The 24852-nt window shown below is 43.1% G+C and overlaps 1 protein-coding gene across 1 annotated transcript in view; it reads right to left on the bottom strand.

Moving 5' to 3' along the window:
- Window positions 1-24852, bottom strand: part of HYDIN (HYDIN axonemal central pair apparatus protein) — a 339719-nt gene that overhangs the window by 75115 nt on the left and 239752 nt on the right. Inside the window, 13 exon segments of the mRNA XM_086351674.1 lie at window positions 1201-1418; window positions 4451-4621; window positions 7802-7975; window positions 8442-8621; window positions 11087-11255; window positions 13672-13911; window positions 17407-17556; window positions 17884-18078; window positions 18226-18353; window positions 18582-18718; window positions 19147-19274; window positions 20907-21034; window positions 22694-22871. Coding sequence (XP_086207800.1) covers window positions 1201-1418; window positions 4451-4621; window positions 7802-7975; window positions 8442-8621; window positions 11087-11255; window positions 13672-13911; window positions 17407-17556; window positions 17884-18078; window positions 18226-18353; window positions 18582-18718; window positions 19147-19274; window positions 20907-21034; window positions 22694-22871 — 2196 coding nt within the window.

Below are 24852 nucleotides of genomic sequence, written 5' to 3'. Positions count from 1 at the left end.
GAGAGAAGGATCAGGAGTCAGAATCCAGAAGCCTGGTGTTTCAACAACTCCTCCACTTAACAGGCCATGTGACCTTGGGAGAATCATCTAATCTCTGGGTCTCATTTCCTCATCTATAAAATGGGGGTTGTACTGTAAACTGGAAGATTCCTATCTCACTTGAATAACTGCTGTAAGTTTCGAGTAGGAACACTGTGGAAGATGCCTTGTATGTGTATTGAACAGCAAACATTTGTTCATTTGTTCAAACATTTGTTCACTTCCACTCTCCACCCTGCTTCCCCCACAAGTAGCTGTATCTATTTCCACACCTTTACTGACTCTAGAGGAAGACGGCACCCGTTTCCTTCAACTATGCTTAATCCTGGTCTCCCCCGCCACATTTCCTTGGAATCTCTTTCCCTCTTGGGAAGATCATCATCTGATACTTCTCCAGGAGTTCCTATCTTTACAGAACCTGCTTGTGCCTCTACCTCCTTCCACAGAAAGAACTCTCTTGACCCTGGGTTTGCTCCTCTAATGATTATTTGATCTTTTCTCCCTTTCTTTCAAATATCTCAGAAGCTTGCACTCATCTGACTCTGGTTCCCACCAACAATCCACTGTGCCACCCACTCTCTCTGGCTTCAGCCCCTGCTATTCAGCCGAGATTGTTCTTGAAGTCCCTTGGCACATGACTCAAACTCTCTGGCTTCTTTATGACTTTTCAAGACTCCCCTGCAGCCCTTCCACAATTTATATTAGTGGGTCCATCCTTAACATTCCTTTAGAAGTAGGTTGAACCACATGAAGTTGTTGCAACAGAGGTCTCAAGTGGTTGAATACTGTCAATCTCATATCAATTTCGTATGGCTTAACCTAATTCTTTTTACATACCTCTTTTGTCCTAATCTCATTTTATTGCAAATAAAATGTGTGGTGATCACCCTCATCAGGCTCTTGGTTCAGCCTGAGTGCAGGGTTTTGCTTTATTTATCTTCACTTTGCCAGGGCCTGACCTGTTTCACACCTGGTAGAATACTCCTTTCAGGAGCGGTACAGGGCAGTACCCAGGCCTGCCTGGCCAGGGCACCTGTAGGAATGAGGTTGTGCTGACCCAGATGCAAGATGCCAGGAGGAGGAGGGGTAGGAGAGGAGGAGGATTAGGGGAAAGGAGGAGGGGGAATCCCAACCCTCCTTTTGGGGAGCCCTGATTTGTACCTGGGGCGTTTCGGACGAGTGCTGGTGATGCTGCTTCTGAGACCCAGAGCCGTGGCTCTCTGCCTTGCCCTTGGTGAGCAGCACACTCCCACGCACAGGCTTGGTAGGTTTAACTTCGGGAGTTACCAGAGTGCATTCCGAAGTTAACTTGCCCAGGGTCTCATTGCTCAGTCGCAATTGTCCCATGGCATTTTGACTCGCAGCAGCAGCCTCCTGGGCTACACGGAGAGAGTGGGTTTATATTAAAAATCATCTCAGGATAATAAGGAAATAATAGGGAGGATGGCAAGTTGAAACCTACTGTGATTCTTCTGGGGATGGCGCAGCCACCTCCACCTGCGGCTCACCCAGCAGGGCTGGGAGAAGGGGCTCCACCACTGGGGGTGGATGGTGATGATGGTGGGTGTGTGCCCAGCCTGGGCTGGAGCCCCGGCCTACACTGCTCATCTTCTCAGGGGATCCCACGAGACTCTGCCACCTTCTCTTCCAGCCCAGAAGGTAATCATTTCTGAAACTGCTGGTACGACTACAGCCTTGCCTGCCCAGGAAACCTCTCATGATTATTACTGTGCTGTTTTACAGTCTTTTATTCTCACTAAATCTTCAAAGTCCAGCACATATCATACACCTACAGCACATCTCAGTTTGGACTTGGCACAGTTCAAGCGGCCAGCGGGTCCTGAGTGGGACCCATGGGTTTAGACTAGTCACTTCCACCTCAGTACAGCCAGCTGACTTCACAGCAAACAGCACATGTAGGTCTGGGTTTAACCCCCACCATTGAAAGGGCTTTCTATGAAGTCACCAATGACTTCTGAACTATGAACTATAGCTGTCCTCTTCTCAGGGATCATTCAATTTGAACTTTCAGCCACCTCTGATTATATTCACTTACTGATTTAATACACGTTTGTCAATATTTAGTGTGTCTGCTATGCGCCAGGCACTGCTCTAGATGCCAGGAATACATTAGTGACAAAAATTAACACAAATCTCTGCCTCGGAAGCTCACATTCCCGTTGGAGTGGGGGGAAGACTGACAGCAGAGTAAGTAGAATAAATAGTATGTTAACTAGGGATAAGGGCTATGAGAAAAACAAAGCGGGAAGGGTCCCCCAGACTCTTAACTAGGGCTCTGGAGAGACATGAAAGTCCTTCTGGCCCCCGCTCCAGCAGCCCTTCTGATTGCTCCTGCCTCTGACCCTCACTCTGCCTTCTCCACCTCCCCTGGCTTCTCTGCCTCTGCCTCCTCCTGAAAGATAAGTGTTCTCCAAGGTCCCATCCTGCCCTGTGTCCATCTCTCTCTTCTCTTTCTGGAACTTTCTGGACTGACTGATTTCCTATACTTCAGCAGCCACATCTCTCACTTTGTTGAGGAAGTCTCTCCCAATCATTAAGCCTTTAGCTTGACATTACTTTCTCAGGGAGTTCAAATTTACGATTTGTCAAGGGACATCAACACAGCTCCAAAGACCTCTGAGTAACGTAGTTTGACAGAAAAGGAAATCAAAAAAATCTAACAGAACTGAAATTATGATGCAGCTTGGGGTTCCCACTAAAGGGTGCCAGAATATGCCACCCCAAAAAAAGACTATAGGAGCTCAGGATACGCCACCTTGAAACATGCTGCTTTGATATACTGGCTATTCTAAGCTGTAGGCACTTGAAAAAAGCAGTAAATGCAAGGAGTGGCTTTCTCTGACCTCCCCCTAGCCACTCAAAGACAGAGTCTCCCTAAGAAGCTCCACTGTCACAAATCCCATCCAGGGAAGTTTCATCAACCAGGGAGATGGACTCTTATCACAGAAGAAAGACTCAAGTCCACACTACACCCAAACCATCAGAAGTCATCATACCTCCCATCCATCCTCCTAAGGCCCCTTCATCTTTCCTAAAAACCACTGACCCTCCCCAACAGGACCACAACCCCCTTTCCTTTCCCTATTAGGTGGTATTTACTTCTGAATTCTAAAGCCACTCATTTCCCTCCTGAGTATTGCCCATGGACACATGAAGCATACATGTTAATAAACTTGTTCTTCTCCTGTTAATTTGCTTTTTATTACAGGGGCACTCAGTCAAGAAATCAGAAAAGTGGAGAGAAAATTATTTTTTCTTCCTTACACCACTAAAAAGCTGTTTCTCTCATCTTCCCAGCAAAGAATCTCCCATTTCTCCTGAAAGCCCCAGCCAGGTCTACGAACTAGTAAGCGTGGGACACCATCAGGAATGACATCATGCTGTTCTAAGCATTCCTATTAAAAGAATGAGTCTACTCTCAGCAGGCACTCGGCTTTATAGTCCATAGATTTTTTTCCCACTGAGCAGCTGCTCTCCTGCCCCGCAGGTCTTTAGAGGATCTGAGGGAGTCAGGATTCTTAACCTCTGGTGGGTAGGGCCATACTACTTAGTACTTAGTAGTAAGTACTACTACTATGGGGTTTAAAAATCTAATTTTTCTCTCCAGTAAGCTTTCTCCTCCCCCATGTTCCCTGTCTTGGTAAATGGCGTAACTCTCTTTCTGGTTTCTGTGATTGGTCATTGAGTGTGGTCACCTTGAATGCCTCCCCCTCTTTCAATTCCCTGCCATGCAGGTCACTCTTAGCCCCACTCACATTCAGCTTTACTACTGCTTTCTTTACAAGATACCACGAGAGTGCCTTTCCTCCTGTGACTTTCTGGCTATTTCTCCCACAGGGTGAAAAGTGCCCAATTACTCTTTTCCTTCAAAATACAATCCAGATGCCTCATCTCAGCACTAAGATCAACTGTGATTGCCCTCAATCTGTCTTCCCACCTCTAACTTACCGTCCCTGCTCTCTTGGTCTGGAATGTCCTTATCTTCATCTTTGCCTGTCAACATTCTCCTCCTTCAAAGCCCATTTTCCTGAAAACTTCCCCCAATGCTTGTTGGAACTCAATTATCTCAAAGTTGGTTTGCTGCAGAAGCTGGTACTTCTGTTACATACTGTCCTCTGCTCTGCATGTCAGTCCCCACTCCAGGGGTCACCCACAAAGATGTGGGCCATCCTTGCCCTGCTCCCTGTAGTGCCAAGAGCACTGGGCAGCCAGGAGAGTGGATGTCTGTGGGAGAGAGAATTCTCTGAGCTGCTGATGGGCAACAGGTTATAAGTCAGCCTTCAGTGGAGCTGTGGGAGAAAAGCTTGGCGTGGAGGGTGGGGGTAAACTGAGCATCACCAGTGGGATTAGGGCCAGTTGGCCACAAAGAGTCAGAGGAAATGGCTCTCACCAGACTCCTCCTCCTTCATGGACTGCTCTATGGCAGCTCGAATGCAGAGCTCCCGGGCGCGGATGCCTGCGACGTTGTTGCTGTCAGAGATGGCTTCCAGCATGACAGAGTCAAGGTTCAGGCAGGCAGCACTGTAGTACCTGGCCATGTTGACTGCGGTGGCTGACTTTCCTACAAAAAAGGTCAGGGGATTGAATTTCACAGCTCTCATTTGCTCACTGTTCTCAACAGAAGTTTCTAGGTCAGAGGCTCCTATAAAGTGACCTCTCCAAGGTCCCGGCCTCTAAGTCTCTCATGTGGCAGCCAAGAAAAGAGGGAAGACTTGAGCCAGGAGTCATAACTAGGGGTTCTGGTCCTAATTCTACCCCTGAATAGCCATTTGCTATGGCAATCCACATTCCCTCTGGATTTTCTCCTCAGCTTAAAAAGTGATTCAAAAGATGAACTTTAAAAATCTTGTAGCTCTTATTTCCCTCATTCTACTGGGAAGAGACTTTTTTGGTTTAAAGAATAATTTGTGTTGATGTCTGTTTTTCTCATTCAAAATACCTGCTCATTAAAAAAAGAAAGCAGAAAATTCAGAAATAACAGAAGAAAAAAGATCCATAATTTACTCATCCAGAGAGATTATAGTTAACATATGGCTGCTATTTATGCATCTGTTATTTGTTATTTATGCATATTTTATTTACATTTCTTATTAAAAAAAAGTAGTGGGCTAGGTGGTAGACTGAATAATCCCCCATGCATCTGTTATTTATGTTATTTATGCATATTTTATTTACATTTCTTATAAAAAAATGTAGTGGGCTAGGTGGTAGACTGAATAATCCCCCATCCTAGGATGTCCACATCCTGATCCCTGAAGCCTGTGATGTGCTGTGCTCAGTCGCTCCGTCGTGCCTGACTCTTGGTGACCCCATGGACTGTAGCCCACCAGGCTCCTCTGTCCATGGAGATTTTCCAGGCAGGAATACTGGACTGGGTAGCCTTTCCCTCCTCTAGGGGATCTTCCCAACACAGGGATCGAACCCAGGTCTTCCACATTGCAGGCAGATTCTTTACTGACTGAGCCACCAGGGAAGCCCAGAGCCTGTAATATGGTACCTTATATGGTAAAGGGACTTTGCAGGTGTGATTAAATTAAGGATCTTGATGTGGGGGAGTGCTCTGGGTTATCTGGGTGGGCCCAATGTAATAACAAGGGTCCTTACAAGAGAAGCAGGGTGGTCAGAGTGAGAACAGGTGATGTGATGATGAAAACAGAGAGACAGAGAGACAGACAGACTAGAAGATGCTATGAGGCTGGTTTTGAAGATGGAGGAAGAGCCCATGAGCCAAGGAATGCAGATAACTTTTCTAGAAACAAGAAAAGGCAAGGAAATGGATTCTCCCCCTATGGCTTCGAGAAAGGATGCACCCCTGTTGACCCATTTTAGACTTCTGATCTCCAGAACTCTTAAGAAAGTTTTAAGTCACTAAATTTGTGGTTATTTGTTACAGTAGCAATAGGAAATGACCAGAGATTACAAATTGTAAGCATGATTTTTTTCCACTTAAAAGGATATATCATGAGCCTTTTTCTATTCATTTAATACACTTCAGTGGTACTTTTAAAAATTGTCATAGTATACATTCAAAATTTACCATTTTAACTGTTTTAAGTGCACAACTTAAAAAGCTAAGTATATTCCCAGTGTTGTGTGACCATCACCACCATCGATCGCCAGCATTTTTCATCTTTCCAAACTGGAATTCTGTCCCATTAAACAATAAGCTCTCATTCCTCCCTTTGCTCAGCCTCTGGAAATCACCATCCTACTTCATGTCTCTATACATACAATGACTCTAGGGTCCTTATACAAATGGAATCAAACAGTAATTGCTATTTCACGTCTTGCTTATTTCACTTAGCATAATGTCTTCAAGGTTCATCTATGTTTTAGCGTGTGTGAGAATTTCCCTCCTTTTATGGGTGAATCATATCCCACTGTACCACATTTAGTTTATCCACTCATCCATCAATGGACAGTTGGGCTGTGTCTACCTTGTGGCTATTGTGAGTAATGCTGCCATGAAAATGGGTGTACAGGGCACTGTTTTTAAAGGTGGTATACATATATATGGAATTTAGAAAGATGGCAACCATAACCCTGTATACGAGACAGCAAAAGAGACACTGATGTATAGAACAGTCTTTTGGACTCTGTGGGAGAGGGAAAGGGTGGGATGATTTGGGCGAAAGGCATTGAAACATGTATAATATCATATATGAAACGAGTTACCAGTCCAGGTTCGATGCACGATACTGGATGCTTGGGGCTGGTGCACCGGGATGACCCAGAGGGATGGTACGGGGAGGGAGGAGGGAGGAGGGTTCAGGATGGAGAACACTTGTATACCTGTGGCAGATTCATGTTGATATATGGCAAAACCAATACAATATTGTAAAGTTAAAAAAAAAATTAAAGGTGATATAATTCACTACATGCATGCATGCATGCATGCATGTGAAGTCACTTCAGTCATGTCCTAGAGAATGTACTATGGTTTAATTAACTAGTCCCCCATACTAGTATACTGTATACTTCATACTGTACGAAGTATACTTCATACTGTATACTTCAACTGCTCCCAAATTTTTAGTATGGCCGATAATGTTGCAGACAACACCGAATGTAGTTAGTCTTTATCCATATGATTACTTTCCTAAGAGAAATTTTTAGAAATAATACTCCAAGGTCAAAGAGTTTGTGGAGAAGGACATGGCAACCCACTCCAGTACTCTTGCCTGGAAAATCCCCTGGATGGAGGAGCCTGGTGGGCTGCAGTCCATGGGGTCATTAAGAGTTGGACACGACTGAGTGACTTCACTTTCACTTTTCACTTTCATGCATTGAAGAAGGAAATGGCAACCCACTCCAGTGTTCTTGCCTGAAGAATCCCAGGGACGGGGGAGCCTGGTGGGCTGCCGTCTATGGGGTCATACAGAGTTGGACACGACTGAAGCGAGTTAGAAGCAGCAGCAGCAGCAGCAAAGAGTTTGTACATATTTCCCCCACCACTCTTCTTAAATGACTTAATGTCTTGGATTTTTCTTTAATATTTTAATGCTACTAAATTATTGAAAGAATACAAGCTCCAACAATTCAGAGATGTATTAATTAAAAATGAGATGTCCCTGCTCTTTCTCTAACTTTGTATCTTTGAAGTTGGCAATGTAACAATTTAGAGATAATCCTTTGTTACGTAAATCTCAAACAGAAGAGTATTTTATTTCCTCAGAAACTGCACTTGCAAATTTCACTGTAAATTTATCCCAAAGGGGCAACTCTTCAGGCCTGTGCATACCTGACAAGGGCGTCCCATGGATGATGATGGCGATGCCTTTCCGGTTCTTGGCCATGCGGCCTTCTGCAGAGATGTCAATGCCCAGGTAGCGAGCAATGGCCTTGCTCACTGGGTTGTTCTCTACTTCTCCAACCTCCTCCGCAGAGTGGCTGTCAGTACTCTGAATCTTGTCAGCTACAAATTAAAAATACACGTGTGCATATGCGTGCATGTGGACACACCCACAATTCACACGGGTTCTGATGAAAATGGGATGACTTTGCTTACTCTACATGTTATTTTAAAATGACCAGCACAATCTGCTGCAGATGTTGCTGCCAGAGTCACTCACCTCATAGCAGACGAAAGCACCCTTTTTGGCTAATAATTTGTCCGTAGCTACTAGAATTGAAAACACAGATTACTCTCTGATTCTTAATCCCGTTTGGGGGAATCTCTCCTGCTTAAAAATAACACTGGAAACTAATGCTTGCAATCGTAAGGGACACAGCTAAATAAATGATGGCCTGCTCAAACTGTAGAATCAACGCATGACTGTGCCAGTTAAATGCATTTTATGGAGAAAGGTGAAAGGTGCTGAACAGACTTTCCACTTTTGCTTAGAAGGAACTGGTACCCGAACATTAAAATGCATGATTACTTTGCAACATGAGTTTTTCCAGGCTCTCCTCATCCTCCTCTTCCTCCGGGTAGGTCTTGGACTCGACCATTGGGATGTGCCGCTCTTCCAGGTTGGACGTGACAGAGATCCCTCGGCTGAGCGAGGTCCTCTTTGTGCTCGCCGAAGTGCCCTGCTCTGACAAGGGACCGTCATCCTCTTCTGCTGGGGGAAAAGGACGGAAGCACACAGGAAGAGTCAGGAAGAGGACCAGGGAGATGGGGCAAAGAAGGGAAGAGAGACAAAGAGGAGAATCACTGAACTGGTTACCGTCAGCCTGGGCCACCTGACCCAAATTGAAAAGAACTGCAGTCAGTCTGCCTCCAAGTTTCTCTGCCCAGAGTGTTTCCACATTTTAACATTAAAAAAAAGATACAAAAATTATACATTCGCTCCAGAAAATTTGGGAAATTCCAGAGAGCAAAAATGATAAAATTTAGCTGCAGAAAGCGATACCAAAAAATGGTAGTACAGGAATGGCAGCTTCACCGGATACCAGAGCGGAAGAACTGCAGCCTCTCAGAGTTTTAATTTTTCCAAACTGAAGATGGGATCATACTTTACGCACATCAATTTGTAGCCTGCTTTCCTCCTTTTCATGAGCATTGCTGAGCACATATACTACTTTATTTGCCCTGAACCCTCCTCACTGTCCTGATTCCACAGAGTTTCAGTGGGTGTATCGGGTTGTCATTGTACAAGGTCTGCTCTGCCCTGCAGCTAAGACATCCTCTTTGTTTAATTTTGGATTTGAGTCAGAGAGGTTGTAGCTCTCCTGGAAATGGCAGCAGTGCAACTTGGAGCTGCTAGCCTTCCCTGGACGTGGTCTGGAAGCAGAGGAGGATGGACCCTCTCTGTGACAGCAGAGTGAGCAGGAGCTCAGAGAAGTGCTGGGGAGGAGCAGAGCGAGCGCTTCCCTGGACTCTTGCTGGCCCTCAGGTCGCAGCTCCAGACCAACTTTTCATGGGCCAAATGGAAAAAGGTGCGGAGGACAGGGATGAGAGCAACAGGGCCCTTCCTGACCCTCACTAAATCCTCTCTGCCCTAAAGCTTCTCAGGGATCTCTGCCTCGGGCCACCAGGCAATTCTGGGGCCATCCCCCAACCCTTCCTGACTGTGAGCTCTCAAAGGCAGGGACTGGTTTCACTGATCTCCCTTCCAGCATGTCAGCTCAGTGCTCAGAACACAATGGGTGTTTGTTATGGACTTAACTAGTTTCCATAAAAGTTATCTGCTGAAGTCCTAAGCCCCCCACCCCCACCCCGGTATGTCAGAATGTGACTACTTGAAGACACAGCCTTTAAACAGGTAATTAAGTTAAAATGAGGTCATGTGAGTGTCCCAATCCATCCACAGCCCAACCACAGACACACAGGGGGAAGTCTCTGTGAACACAGAGTGGGAAGACAGCCATCTACAAGCGAAGAAGGGAGGGTCATAGAAAACAACTCCACCAGCACCTTAATCTTGGATCTCTAGCCTCCAGAATCATGAGAAAATAAGTTTCATTTGGTTAAGCCCCCCAGTCTGTGGTATCTGCAATGGCAGTTCTGGAGAACAATATGCTCAGTGAATACAACCAGAAGACTAGGTGGACAGGCAGCCTTCTTCTTTCCTCTCCTTTTAGAGCAAACTAATGTTCTCCAACTAGCTTCTGTCTCCCTGAGAGACAATAAGACAGCTCTAAGGGCGGAAAAACGGACTTCATTCATTCACTTTAACAGCACACATTTATCGGGCACTATGATGTATCAGGTGCTGGTCCATGCACTGGGTTTACACTGGGGAATACATGGTCACTGCCTTTATGGGGGCTTCTTGTCTAGAGGGGGAGATGGGTGTGAAGAAAATATACATGATGACTATTATGCAGAAGAAAGAAAAAGAATGGGGAAGGTGAATTTCCAGGATGAGGGCACAGGGAAGAAGGGAAGACAAGCAAGCACCCCAACAAGCTACACGATCCTACAGGTCACCCTGCAGGTCACTCTGGAACCTTGATGTTCAAGTGTACACAAGGGGGCCCCTGGGCAGATGACAGATAGCCTGGGGATGCTGGGCAAGAAAGGGCAAGATTATAAGAGCACAATCTAGCTTTGTGATTGAGGTTATGATCATGGAGGGTCCTTCCTCACGTGAACTCCCACCCCTACCTCTCGTAGGGCACTAATGTCCACCATGCGTGACAGATTACCTTGCATCACCCAGGCACACACTTGGAGGCTGTGGAGTAGAGTGGTTACTGTCGTGGACTCCAGAGTCAGAGAGATCTGGGCTTGAGCGCTGGTTTTGCCACTTAAAACTGTGGGCCTGGCTTTTCAGTGCTTCCTCTCTCATTTGTATGTGTGAAGCCCTCAACACAGAGCTTGCTCTAGCAAGCATCCTTCTATATCTGCATTAGATGTTTTTAAGCCTCGACTCCCCAGCAGACTCCAGTGAGAGCAGAATGTGTCCTAGCATGCGCATCCATACAATGGGGACAACAGGGTCATTCTGTAAGGGTTAGAAAGGAAATCCCCAGGACACCTGAAGCCTGCCTGGCACCTAGCGGGTGTTCAGTAACTGGTTCATCTCCCAGTAGAGATATCTTAAAGAAGCGAGGGGCTCCAGAGCCGTTGAGTTCTCACCGTTCTCCTGCGCCAGAGTCTCCAGATATTTCACCTTCATCTGCTCCTCTTTGGACCGCTTTATCTCCCTGAAGTACTCATACACCTCTGGGGGCAGCTTCTCCCCGGGAAGGCGAGGAGGCAGCAGCAGAGAGTTGTAAGAATCATAGCCCTTCAGTGTTCGCAAGATCTGCGCAAGAAGAACGGGAGTTGCTGTTGGTCTGACTGGAAGCTTCCTCCCCACAGCCCCAGGTGGGCCTGCCATCCACGTCATGAAAGCCCTACTTCTACCCAAGGCTGGGGTGTGCACAGATACTTTCTGGACCTCAAAGGGTAGGGTCCTCTGCAGGGGTCTAAAGTGTAAGGTTGAGTCCTGGGTATGGGGGATATATACAGGGGGTATAGGATTTTGTGTCTGGGCATTTCCCATGTGGGAAAGAATTTTCTCCTTGTTTTTAAAAACAACATTTACTGTTTTTCTTTTTTTTTCCTCATTGACAAAAGTACAGAACTCAATTATCCACTTTGAGTGACATGTTAAAAAAAAAAAAAAAGGTTGTCTCATAAATAGAGGATATAGAGAAAAACAGGTAAATGGCATTAGGTATGTATGTGCATACGTGTGTGTATGTGTGTATGTGTGTGCGTGTGTGTTTGAGAGAGAAACACAGATACAGATGTATATTAGGGTTGTCAGATGAAGCATAAGATGCCTAGTTAAATTTGAATTACAGATAAAAAAACTGATAATTTTTAAAGTATGAATTTGTCCCATATTGTTTATCTGGAAGTCAAGTTTAATTGGGGCAACCTGTTTTTCTACTAAATCCAGCTACTCTAGGATGTATGTATATTTAGTATAGAAGACAGTAAAGTCAACTCCTAGAAAGCAACTACTTCCTAAGTTACTGGTGTGAAAAATCAGTTAGGTAACCATTCTCCAAGATCACCAATTTTAGTTGTTTGAAAACCAGTATTAATGAGCTTATTCTAAAATTTACATGGAAGAACAGAGGGCTAAGGATAGTTAAAATGCTAATGAAGAAAAACAGAGAGGACTGTCCTACCAGATATCAGGACTTATGAAGCTGGAGCAACAGACTGGGAGGTACAGATGTTGGGACAGACAAACTGAAATAGAGCAGAAAGTTCAGAATAGACCCATGTGTATGCAGAGCTTGATACAGGACAGAGGTGGCACAGCAGATCAGTGGGGAAAGGAAGGACTGGTCCAAAGATTGGCTGACAGAGAGACACAAAGGCCTGGCCAACTTGCTTCAACTAGGCCAGCGTTAAAGAGCCAGCCCAGGTGTACAGCGTCCTGTGGCATCAGCTGAACTCCCTGTGCCACATCGTCACAGTTTATCTTCTCGTCTACCCAGGCCTACGGTCCTTATTCTTCACAGGATCATCCCTGAGACTGCTCCCTGATAAACCTTCTGCATGCAAATCTCAGAGCCTCAGATTCTGCTTTCCCCAGACCCTGGCCCACAGTGAAGACTGTTGTGCCAACACAAGCCATTGAACACTTAATATTACCTAATGGAGAAGCTTGCTTCCAGAGGGACAGAGTCCCACTTGGAGGAAAATTTCTGGATACAGAATCCAAATTGGGCAGAGCATAAACACTGGATGTAAAGACAATATTCAAAGGCCAAGTTGGTGGAGAGTCCAGAGGAAGCAGATCTTAAATGCATACTACTAAGTGTAAGAAGCCAGTGTGAATGTCTACATACGATATGACTCCACCTATATGGCATCCTGGAAAAGGCAAAACTACAGAGACAGTAAAAAGATCAATGGTTACCAGGGGTTGGGAGGAGGGGGGATGAACAGGTGGAGCACAGAGGATATTTAGGGCAATAAAAATACTTTATATGACACTATAATGATGGATACTTGTACATTTGTCTGCATCCCTAGAATGTACCGAGAGTGGGCTGTGAACTATGGACTTCGGGTGGTTAGGATGTCACGCAAGTTCATCAATGGTAACAAATGTACCGTTCTAGCGAGAGAGGTTGATAACAGGGGAGGTTATGCCTGTGTCGGGGAGGAGAGATATGAGACATCTCTACACCTTCCCCTCAATTTTGCTGAGAATCTAAAACTGCTCTAAAAAATTAAGTTAAAAAAAATGGATAAAGCAGAGCAATTGTAAAATATGCAGCCCAGAACTAACTGGGAGGGGAAAAAGGCAGACTAAAATCCTAACGTGATTACATTAAATATAATGTAATATATAAATACCCCAATTTAGACACTGCCAGAGTATATTAAAAAGATGACCCAAATATATGCTGTCCACAAGAACCTCACTTCAAATACAATGACTGTGGCATATGTTCTTTACTGTTTTAACTATAAGCAGGAATTAGTTTTTCAATTAGTTGTTTAAAATGTATAATGAGATCACAAAGAAGCAATGAATTCTCTCAAGGCAAGGGAAGTAGGTCAGGAAAGACTGTGAAATGGTCTTTAAATTGACAGGGAAGGGTTCATAGGAAGAAGAAGCAAAGGTCAGGAGTTGTCCAAGCAGATAGGAGAGTACCTGGCAGGGCCCAGCATGTGTAGGAAAATGGAGTTTGGTTTTGGTCTGTGCTCACCTTCTCTTCTACAAGATATTGCTGGTCAAATTCTAAGGAGTAAAACTCAATGGGAAAGCTGCAGGGATTCTTCACCACCACCTCGGCCTCATCTCCAGCTGCGTAGGGCAGCAGGGGCCCCAGCTCTAGAACCGAGGGACTAAACTCCAAGCGTGGTTCTAGACCTTGCCCCTCCACCAGCAGAGTAATCTTTTGAGCACTCTGTGCAATCTGGAACACCAAGGTTTGGTTGTAGACTTTCTGGGAAACAAAAACAAAACAAGCATCTGAATCTGTTTCTGTTATGTGTCAGGTAAAACTGATAACCACTGGAGAACAAAATGGATTCTGTTTAGATTAAGAAAGAAAACTTTTCTTATAGAACAGCACGAGAGCAATTTAGATTAGAGTGTTAATGCTGGGAATCTAGCATGCCAGGCACTGTACCAGTGCTTTACCACAGTCCTCAGAATGTTGTTCTCATACCCTTCAGGACCTCCAATGTGCTCAGATGTCCCACTGCCATTATCTGCACCTCTGGACTCTCCTTTCATGGGCCCTGTGTCCCATAAGTATAGGGCAGGGCAGGGCAGGGCAGAAATGCAGGAGAAATAACACCTTCTGGGAACAATCCTCAGTCAACGATTCTTGGGAGTTACTGTATGAAGACCTGAGCTCCCTCACTCCTGGGGAAGGAAAATTCTGAAATGTGCGTTTTGTATATTTTCTCTGAGTTTGCAGTGGGATTATGATCCAGTGTCCAAGGTAGCTGGCTCAATTTCACACCCTATTAGCTGCCTTCCTTTTCCTCATCACTTTCTACTTCTCTATTAGTATCCCCTACACTTCCTACAGCTTACACTCAAATTCTTGACTCCAAGTCTGTTTCTTAGAGAATCTGAATGATCATACTTCTATTATTTGAAGATACAGTTAAGCAACTGGTCAGAGATGATCAGAGAGGGCAATCAATTCATCTCATACAATTACAATCCAATACCAGGTGACAGTGCCACCAGTTACCCTAATCTGGTTTCACTGAGAAATCTATTAAAATGCATATTCACAGGCCCATGCCTAGAGACCTTGACTTGGCAGAGAAAGGCTGGGAATTCTGCACTTTTAACCAGATGCCCAGGTTATTGTGAAACTTGGGCCCATGGCTTGGGTTTGGACGGCATGATTGACTGAGCAATTTGGGGAGCTTTTGAATACCTTAGTTTAAAGGGGAAAATCAGATGGATGGAATGTGTAAGGATGTGGATACAAGTTCAAAAAATACCTATTGTTGGAGAGAGTAAGAAAATGAATTATTGGCTGTGAAGCTTTTCTATATAATTATGAGTTTAGCATCTTATGTGATCCAAACTTCTATATATTTAACTGCTTTTTAGGGAAATATTTCTAAAACATTTCATTCATCTCCTTGTATTCAGAACACGTTATAATGCCTAGGAGTTGTTAGTGGGGACATCAATAGTTTCTCTGTGCTCCCGGTGCTGGTGCAGATAAAGGTGTGGATCGCGTGGATTGCAAGGCTAACCAGTTCCTAGTATGTGTGCATGCTCAGTCACTTCAGTCGTGTCTGATTCTTTGTGATCATATGGACTGTAGCCTGCCAGGCTCTTCTGTCCATGGGACTTTCCAGGCAAGAATACTGGAGTGGGTTACCATTTCCTTCTCCAGGGGATCTTCTGACCCAGGGATTGAATCTGCGTCTCTTATGTCTCCTGTATTGGCAGGTGGGTTCTTTACCACTATCTCCACCTGGGAAGCCCTTGTACACAGCCAATAAATTTCTCTCCCAACTCTAATTTGAAAAGATGCATCCCAATGTTCATATCAGCACTGTTTATAATAGTCAAGACGTGGAAGCAACCTAAATGTCCATCAAAAGATGAATGCATAAAGATGATGGGGTATATATGTACAACTGAATAAAAAAGAATGAAATAATACCATTAGCAACATGGATGGGCCTAGAGATACTAAGTGAAGTAAGCCAAAGGCAAATATCGTATGTTATCACATATGTGGAATCTAAAAAAGTGGTACAAATCAACTCATTTACAAAGCAGAAACAAACTCAGCCACAGAAAACAAATGCATGGTTACCAAAAGGGATAGTGGGGTGGGGGCAAAAATAAAGCCTTTGGGATTAACATATATATACTATTAACAAAACAGGTAAACCACAAGGACCTATTGTATAGAACAGTAAACTCTACTCAATATCTTTTAATAACCTATAATAGACAAGAGTCTGAAAAAGAATATATATATATATATTTATATATAACTGAATCACTTTGCTGTGCACTTAAAACTAACAACATTGCATACTGTAAGTTAGCTATACTTCAATAAAAATGATGCTTAAAAAATGCCTCTCCCATTTGGTGGAAATATTTTATTAATTTTGATCAATTCTAATCCAGCATTTATGGAATTGTGCAAACAAATCTATGTTTCTTACTATATTTACTGATAATTCTCTCATTCAATAAGACGTCCAAAATCTTGAGTAACCCAGCTCATAGTCTTAGGACTTCCTAAGAATGACAAATACATTAGTTTTCTTTTCTTTTAAAGGATCAGAGAGAGTTTGACGATGATAGAAACAGGGACTCTATTTTAGAATCAGATATGAAACCATTCACTTTTCTTTCTTCTCACTAGAATCTTAAGCATCTCATCAAAGCTGTTACCCGGAAAACAGGAGTTAACTATAGGTGTTTTATAAAACTCACATCCATTTCTTCTTTTAAAAGAATAGAGGAAAAACATCTCCCAAATGCCTTAGGCTTTGAGCAAAAGTCTTTACAGTGTAACCTCTTGAGATCCTCTCTGGTTCTAGGATTTTATCATTTTTCACTGTGTTCTTTGTCAGGAGTAGCTTTGTGTTGATGGTGTTTGCAAAAGAGACATTTGTGAGGCCCAGGGAGTATGTTTATCAGGAAGTACTTATTATTATCACAACTCCTGATGATAATAGTAAGTAGACATTGAGCCAGGACATATAGAGCAGAATGCTGTGCATTTCATTCACAGTAATTCATTTCCTCCTCAAAATGACCCTAGGAGGTAGCTATTTCAGGTCAATAATGTCTTACCTGAAACCCTAGGGGCCAGATGCTTTAAAAATTCAGATTTTTAAAAAGGTAAACATACCACGTGCCCTATGTTATAAAGTATCCTCTGCAGGCTCCCCTGGAATCAAGCACATTATTATTTCTGTGGCTGTAGTGTTTGAGTCTGCAAACCAAGGTGGGTAAATAAAAGTTAGGTAGTTTCATGTCAGTTCAGATTAGGTTTTTCTGCCAAATGAATTTGGGTCTGAAACTTATGAAATTCTTCCCCCACCCCTGCCCCCGTTTTTAGATCTTATTGGATTTTGAAATTGCAATAAGGGATTTGGGGACATATGATATTATTATTTTTCATTTTATCTGTGAGCAAACTGAGGTCTAGTGAGGCTGAGTAATTTGCCCAAAATCATGCTCCCTCCAAGCACAAAGGAAGAAGGCCACTAAGCCAGGTCTACTTATAAAAGTCAGGGTGTTAGATAGGAATCGGCAGCAGCGGTGCTCCTAACCACCAGGACGACAGCTCCTGTATGAACCAGAGTATTGGATGTCATAATCAGAACAATGAGGGATGGGTCACTCAAAACTTCCCTGGAGATCAATTAAGCATGGACTTCGAGTAAATCTCAAAGAGATCCAGGCAGTCTGACTGCATTTCTTTAAAGCTTACCTCCTCTTTGGGCATGAATTTCACTTGCACGTTGGACCTCTCACCAGGATCCAAGACCCCAGAAGTGGGCTGAATCTCAAAGATCCGTGTCTTTGGCTTTAATTCAGCACACAGTTTGCGTCTCAAGTATTTTGGCATGTGTTTCTCCAGCTGGTGAAGTAATATTAGACAATTAGATAGTTTTCTTTGGAAAACGATTCCATTCCATTCACTCAACCCATGTTTACTGCTTACTTCCCAGGTGTCAGGGGATGTGTGGAACCAGGGACACCAAGATAAATAAGATATTTGCCAGAGAGCATGACCTGATAGGCCCTTGAGTGTTGGGCTGAGGGCAGACATTTTATTCAGGAGGCAGTGGTTGTCACTGAAAGTCTTTGAGCAGGAGGGTGAAATGAAGAGAGTAAAAGCCTAGAATTATAAAAGTGGCATAAATGAAGACGGGAAAAAGGCGACAACAGGCCTAAACTCACTTACCTTGCTAACAACTTGCTTATGGCTCTGGACAAACCATTCACAAGGGACTTGGAGATGATTGGAAAGCTGAATAGTTTCCACAAGGCACTGTCCACACTGAATTGTGGCAAACTCCACTTTTCCACAAGACAGGGTCATACTGGGAACGGTCACCTTGGCTTGGAGACAGATGTGAACTGGTGGCCCTCCAACCACCTAAGGTGGGCATAAAATTGCTGTTACCACATAGCACAGGCTTGGAGGAAGAATCGTGGCTTTGAAATAGCTGGGATCATCACAGGGTGGTCAGTAAGCAGTGCTGGAAGCCGGGGAGGATGAGCTGGACCCAGTGGCGCGTCTTACCTTGATGGGCAGAATGACCTCTTTGTTGCCAACAGAAACATTGCCCCCTTGTGTGTCGAATCGCACTTCAAATGTTTCCGTTTCACAGTAAGGCAGATTCTTCACACGATCTAGCTCAATACTGAAGCCTGGACCAAGACAAACAAAACTTCTTTGTGGGAAGGAAAAGTAGCAATCAAGAGCTGCTCTAGAGAGAGCCCATCTGAGGCAGGACAATCCCTCAAAGAACTGACTAATAGCCCAACACTTCTTTCAGTTGATCCCAGAAGAAACATAACCACCTCTCCAGGACAGTACAGCTGGGCACCTTGTCAGAAATGACAGCATACAATAGGAAGGGTCTCCAGCCTGGTCACCTGTGTCATGAAGGACACGCTTCTCTGCATGGAAGGACACTGGAAAGTGACTGGTGTTGGTGATCTTGATGATGTGGGTTTGGACGTCACCGAGGATGATGTAGCCAAAGTCCAGGATGTATTCTGGTAGCTGGACTCTGAAACAGTGAACAAGCTCTCCTTACCACTCACGTTTCCATATGTGAGACAGGGTGAGGCTCTTGTCTGTTCCCTCTGCAGAAGTCCCTTCTGTAGGGACTTCGGGGAGAACCACCACTCTCTAGAATGGAGGCTAGGGACGAGACACCTCCCCCAGGAGACCACACTTCTGCTTTAGCCCTCATCTCTAAATGCAGTCAGTGCTGGTCCTTAAGTACCTGAAGCCCAGTCTGTCTATTACGCAAAGTGGGAGGTTTCTAAGAGGCAGAGACCTGCCTAGCTGGCTGGCTGCTGGAGAACAGCAGATATGTGAAGCAAGTGGATTTCATCCCAACATGATCAACCATTAATTCAGGGAGCACTCTGGTGGAGGGCAACACCAGCTCTGCTACATTCTGAAACAAACATGACAGGGAAGGTCGCTTACTTGATTGGTTTACGGCGACTCCGATGGTAGAAGTCATCCATGGAAGCGGGGACAATTGATTTCTGATGTTCTATGGCATAGTCTTGGACTATAAGTCGCTCTACTTCCATCTGGAGGTGAGCATTTAACTGGAGCAAGAGAGAAGAGCAAGTGAATAAACTCTTTTAGAATATGCATTCTCAGTGGGGGCAATATCACCCCAAGGGGGCAAAAACTACTTTGTGGAGGGAAAGTCAGAAAATCTTAGATATTACAATGGCTTGTGGCCCTCCCTCCAAGGGGTCAGAGTACATAAATAGATATACAGTATAACTATGGGGTTAAATTTTTTATTGTAGGATAGAGTGGGCTAAACAAATTGTACATCTATGCCATGGACTATTACTCAGCAATGAAGTAAGGAATGAACTATTTATGTTAATGGTTCTCAAGGGCATTATGCTGAATGAAAAAAAACATCTCCAAAGGTTGCATATTGTATGATTCCATTTATATAACTTCTATGCTCATAACAAGAGTACAGAGATGGAGAACTATAGTGGTTGCCAAGTGAAAGGGGTGGGGAGCCTGGGGATGGCTACATCAATGTAAGCGTGTAAGGGCAAAAACAAATTAAAAATAAGAGGCTCAAGGGAGTTCATGGTTACTGAGTGGTTAGTATTCTGGACTTTCACTGTTGCGGTCCAGGTTTAATCTGGGAACTGAGATCCCAGTTGTGCGGGACAAGTTGTGCAGCACAGCAAAAAAAATACATAGGCTCAATTCTCCCTGTTAAAAATAAGGGTGGAGACTTATTCCAGCTTCACTTTTCTTGAGTATTTACTTAAGAAAACTTGCAAGTTCTTTCTTTATCTCTTATAAAATATATATATAAATATTTTTAGAGGGTAAGCTTTTTGTCAGCTTCATAACCCAGGAGTGTCTTTCTCAAGGACCTGGGAACCACCTCTTTGACGTGGTTTGACATCTCTGTGTCACCATCAAGGAATACAAAGCCCCATCTCCCGGTTTCCGTGGGGGCACAGAGTCCAACTTCAGAGGACTCTATCATAAAAACACAAGAGGTTTGTTTTCCCTTTGGGTAAAGCCAATTAGCTAACACAGATGGTCATTCCAATTACCATGTGAGTTCAGCATGAAGTAAGTGTGACAAATGGTGCTGTCTAGTCCTCTTACCCGAGGACTAGTTATAGTTCTTAAGGACTAGTTACTGTTTACTTTGAGAACATGCATATAATGGGTTATATATAGTGGGATTGTATCTGCTTGGCTCCATGAAAGACAGAGATTTCTTTCTGTCTTTGCAATCTCTTAGCAGATCAGCAGAAACATGGAGCACTTTCTACTTTAATGCTTATCAATAATAAAGTTGGATTCTTTCTTCATGGAGGGATTTTGCGGGTTGGAAAGAGAGTTTGTTTGTAATTCTATTTTCCCTTAACAAGCACAAGGGATACTTAGGAGATGAAACACTTCTGTGTTTTAATTGTGGTGGTATTTACACAAAGCTATACATGGAAAAAGTGGGTAGAATCGCACACACATACAGATATGCATACACGTGTAGACATGCAGACAGACACATGAGTACATATAAAACTGATGACATCTGAATAAGCTCTGTGGCGTGTACTAACGTCAGTTTTCTGGTTTTTATATGGTTCTATAGTTACATAAGATGTTACCATTGGGAAAAACTTTTTTTTTTCCTTGCAGCTTCCTGTGAATCTAGTTCCTGTGCAGAGTGAGGCCAATCTTACCTCAGAAGAATCATCGTCAGGCACAGTCTCCTCTGGTGTCTCTAAGTGATACAGAGTTTCACATTTATTGTACTCTTTCTCTAGGTTTTTTCTGGCCTGATTTAAGAAGATTTCATATTTTTCACATCCTGTGGGGATTGGAATTAGAAGTAAATCTGGATGGCTAGAAATATACGAATTATGCCTAAAACATAGATTCTAAGCTCAGGGTCAATAAAATGAGAGGGGAAGTGAACTTTGTGATACCTCGCCTACCATGTTTTCTCTGCTTCAGAGGATATTTTGTACCAGAGACCTCACTGAAGTTTATAACATTATGCTTTAGTGAGCTACCGTCTAGTTCTCAAGAACTTTATGGCAGTAACATCCTGAGGCAGTTATGGGGTGACCAACTGGATCCCAGTTTTCTTGATATTTTTCCAGTTTAAGCACAGATGGCTGTACCACTTGGGAAACCTCTCCATGTTGGACAAACCCAGATGGATGGTCACCCTTAGGTTGGTCTTCATGTTTGTTGATTATTTATTAACTAAAAGAATATATTTGATTCAAGTTGCTTTAATTACAACTAAATAAGCTACAGTCCCCCCCGAATCAGGGAGGATGGGCAATGGCCGGAGAAATGTCAGACACCCAAGTTCACCAGTAAGCTAGCACAAATTCAAATGCCCAAGTAGACAAAGTAATTAAAGTGCCTTCTGTGAAATCATAGGAAGTGCTGAGGCTGTGGTGAACTGGAGCAGAGAAAACCCAACTAATGCTCAGATTTAAATTATTTTAAAGCTCTGTATTGGTTAAACATGTGTACTGCCATAAAGAGGCCAGATTGGCATCCAGTTTTCAGCCATGAGGCAAAGGATTTCCTTCTTGAAATTGTATTTGGAGCTGGACTAACCTATGTCTGGTTGGAACTCTAGATGGTAGAGAGTAACATGGTCTTAGATTTACTAATATTTGTGCTCATATTTTCAGGAAGCAGACAATTGGGATATAATGAATCAACAGGTGAGTTAGTGACTTTGGGGAGTGGGGTAGGAGGAAAGGCTGAGGTGGGAGAGCTTAGTCTGAAGCTGCTTAGGTAATGTGGGTTTCAAGGAACTTGAAGAGTGAAAAGTTTCTCTTGACTCCTCATCCTGCAGCCCATGTCAGGAAGAAAGAGCCAGAGTCAGTCCATGGCTCAAAAAGCTGCTTAGTTGAGCTTCAGAATCTGCTAAGACAGAAGTACTCTGGTACACAGTGATGGCTCCAAGAGTTGGATGTTGCCCAGAAAAGCCTTGGCTAGGGATGTGGGCAGACAATTAATAACAGTCTAAAAAAAAAAAAAACAAAACAGTCTAAATTAGCCCAAACTGAGTAATGCCAGCATAAGGGGTTGGAACCTTGGTTGCTTCTCTTTACAGTTTATATTTTGAGAATTGTACTCCTTGCAGTAAAATTAGCCGTAGCCTTCTCAATGGCCAACCGTGAGTGACAACTCAGGGAGACAGTGCAGCTGGAAGGAACATGCCATGGAAGAAAAGGCATTTGGAAGTACGAAGTCCTGATCACTCTGTAATTTAATAATGGCGAAATTGGCCAAACGTCTTAATCTGGGACTGTGGTGGACATATCTTATTGCACTTATCTCAGGTCATCCAGTCAGCTTCAACTCTTGATGTGTTTTGCAACTGAGGAATAACACAAAAGGAGGACTGCCAAACAGATAATGCAGACTGCCAGCACTCTTGATGAGCAGCTAAAATGCATCTTGTCATCCAGTGGGGAAATATTACAGGGGGTAGAAGTACCTTTGAGGTTCCTGGGGAGATCGAGGCAGATTCGGGGAAAGATTCCCTCTCCACTCAGAGTAATATTTTCTGGGTCCAGGTGGGCAATCTGTATCTGGAAACTTCTTTGAAAGATCTCAGGCACTCCAGGTAAGTAATAAACCTTCAATACTTGCTCTTTATGGGAACTGATAAAACCCTATGCGGCAGAAAGATCAGAGAGAACTTTAAGTAAAATTTACAATAGACTCTTGCTTCCAGCAGTTTGATGCACTGAATAATCCCAAGGGCTTAGTGTATGCCATAGTGTCCACTCACAGTGTCCTCATACAGAGGAATCTTGGTTTCCTCTCCCAAGATTCATTCCTATTGCAGATGTGAGAAAAAGACAGACAATAGAAAAATAGGAAGCACATGTGGGCAGGCATTTCATAAAAGAGGAAACCGGAACAGCAAGTCAACACAGTGAAAGCTGCTTATTCTCATAAGTAATCGGGGAAGTGAAAATCAAGATCATAATGAAAAAGATTTTAACCATAAGATTGGCAAACTTTGCCAAATTTCAGTGAGACTATGAACCAAAAGAAACTCATTTACATCTGGTGGGAAATCACCAGATTTTTCACAGGACAAATCATCATGAAAACTGTGTTAGCACCTCCCTATAAAGTTGAACAAATGCATAGCCTATGACCTCAAAATTTCACTCCTAGGAAAATTCTCTGTGAAAGCTCTTCCACCTGTTGGCGGGGACACAGGTACAAGAGTATCTGTAGCAGAATTATTTAACAGTGAAACTTGCGGGGGAAAATCCCCAAGTGTGTTTTGACAGGGAAAAGGAAAACTACCTTCCACGTAGCAGTTACAAAATGAGTAATGTACATTAGTGAAAATAAATGAACTATAGCAACATGCAACAATGTAGACTGGCCTTAAAAACAAAATATTAGGGGGAAATTGCACAAATTACAGGTACTGATGACATTTTTATAAAGCTCAAGATAAAGCAAAATCCCATAAAATGAAATCTCCATGAGGGCAGGTATATCTGTATGTTTCGTTTACTATTCGACTACAAGTTCTAGAAAAATACCTGGTCATTGCAGGTGCTTAGAAGTTTTGATAAATTAATAAACTAAAAGTACTCGATGTAAAGATGCATGCATATGTAATAGAACTGTATTTTACAAAGAAAATGACAAACATGAAATTCAGACTAGTGGTTGCAGGCCCAGGGGTAGCCAGAAGGAGTATGAGAGACAAAAAGAGCTTGGGTAGATTGTCGTATGTTGAAGTGCATGCACCAACACACAAGTGATTTCAAGTATATTAGTGGTGTCCTGAGTCTGAAGATGGGTGGTAGGCGGGGTATTCATTTTTTTATTATGTGCTATAAGTCAAACACATGTGATATGGATATCTTCTACATACATCAAATATCATATAATAAATCTTTAAAATTGTGAATAAGGTCACAAAATAAAACCTCTAAGTCAGTAATCAGAAAATAAAAGTGGGAGAATTTTATGGTAAAAAACTACCAGAAAAGGCAAATCAGCCTAGAATATAAACCAGGGAAAATGCTATTATAGATTCATGTTATTTAGAAGTGCTTTAAAAGTCATTTTTGAAGGGGCCTCTAATAATTTTTAAACATATTTAATTGTCTTTTGATGTTACAACGGATGTATATTCTTTGAGGAAAAATTAGAGAATGAAGATAAGAAAAAGCCTGAGTCGTGCAAACTTATGGAGTCTTAACGTACACTGACAGATCACTGTGGTTAATCCAGGTCAAAATATTAACTCAAAATCTGACCCCTTGAGGTACCTGGCAAAAACAAATGCAACACTCTTGGTAGCGTCACATTACAATCCAGGGTGAATGAGGCTCTCCCAGGGAGAACACTCTCAGCTAAAGATGACCCCAAGCCAAACATTACAAATCATACAGGGAAAGCATTGATAATGAAAGAGAGTCAACAGTCACATAAATAGGAATAATAATAACTCAATCAGAAAAACTTAAAAGAATGTACTAAATGACTAGTGATAAATGAAGAAATTAAAATCCCAAGTGAAAGTGGTGAATCAGATGGAATATCTGAAATTAAGAGAGTAGGGTTAAACAGATTATACTCAATTGAAAAGAAAATTAGGTAACTGAAAGAGCTGAGGTA

This window comes from Bos grunniens, chromosome 18 (assembly GCF_055505025.1).
Source record: "Bos grunniens cultivar Pamir isolate PY7600 chromosome 18, Bosgru_T2T1.0, whole genome shotgun sequence".
NCBI lineage: Eukaryota > Metazoa > Chordata > Mammalia > Artiodactyla > Bovidae > Bos > Bos grunniens.
The sequence above is the reverse complement of the archived record's forward strand: the minus strand, read 5'-3'. Positions and strand labels throughout refer to the sequence as shown.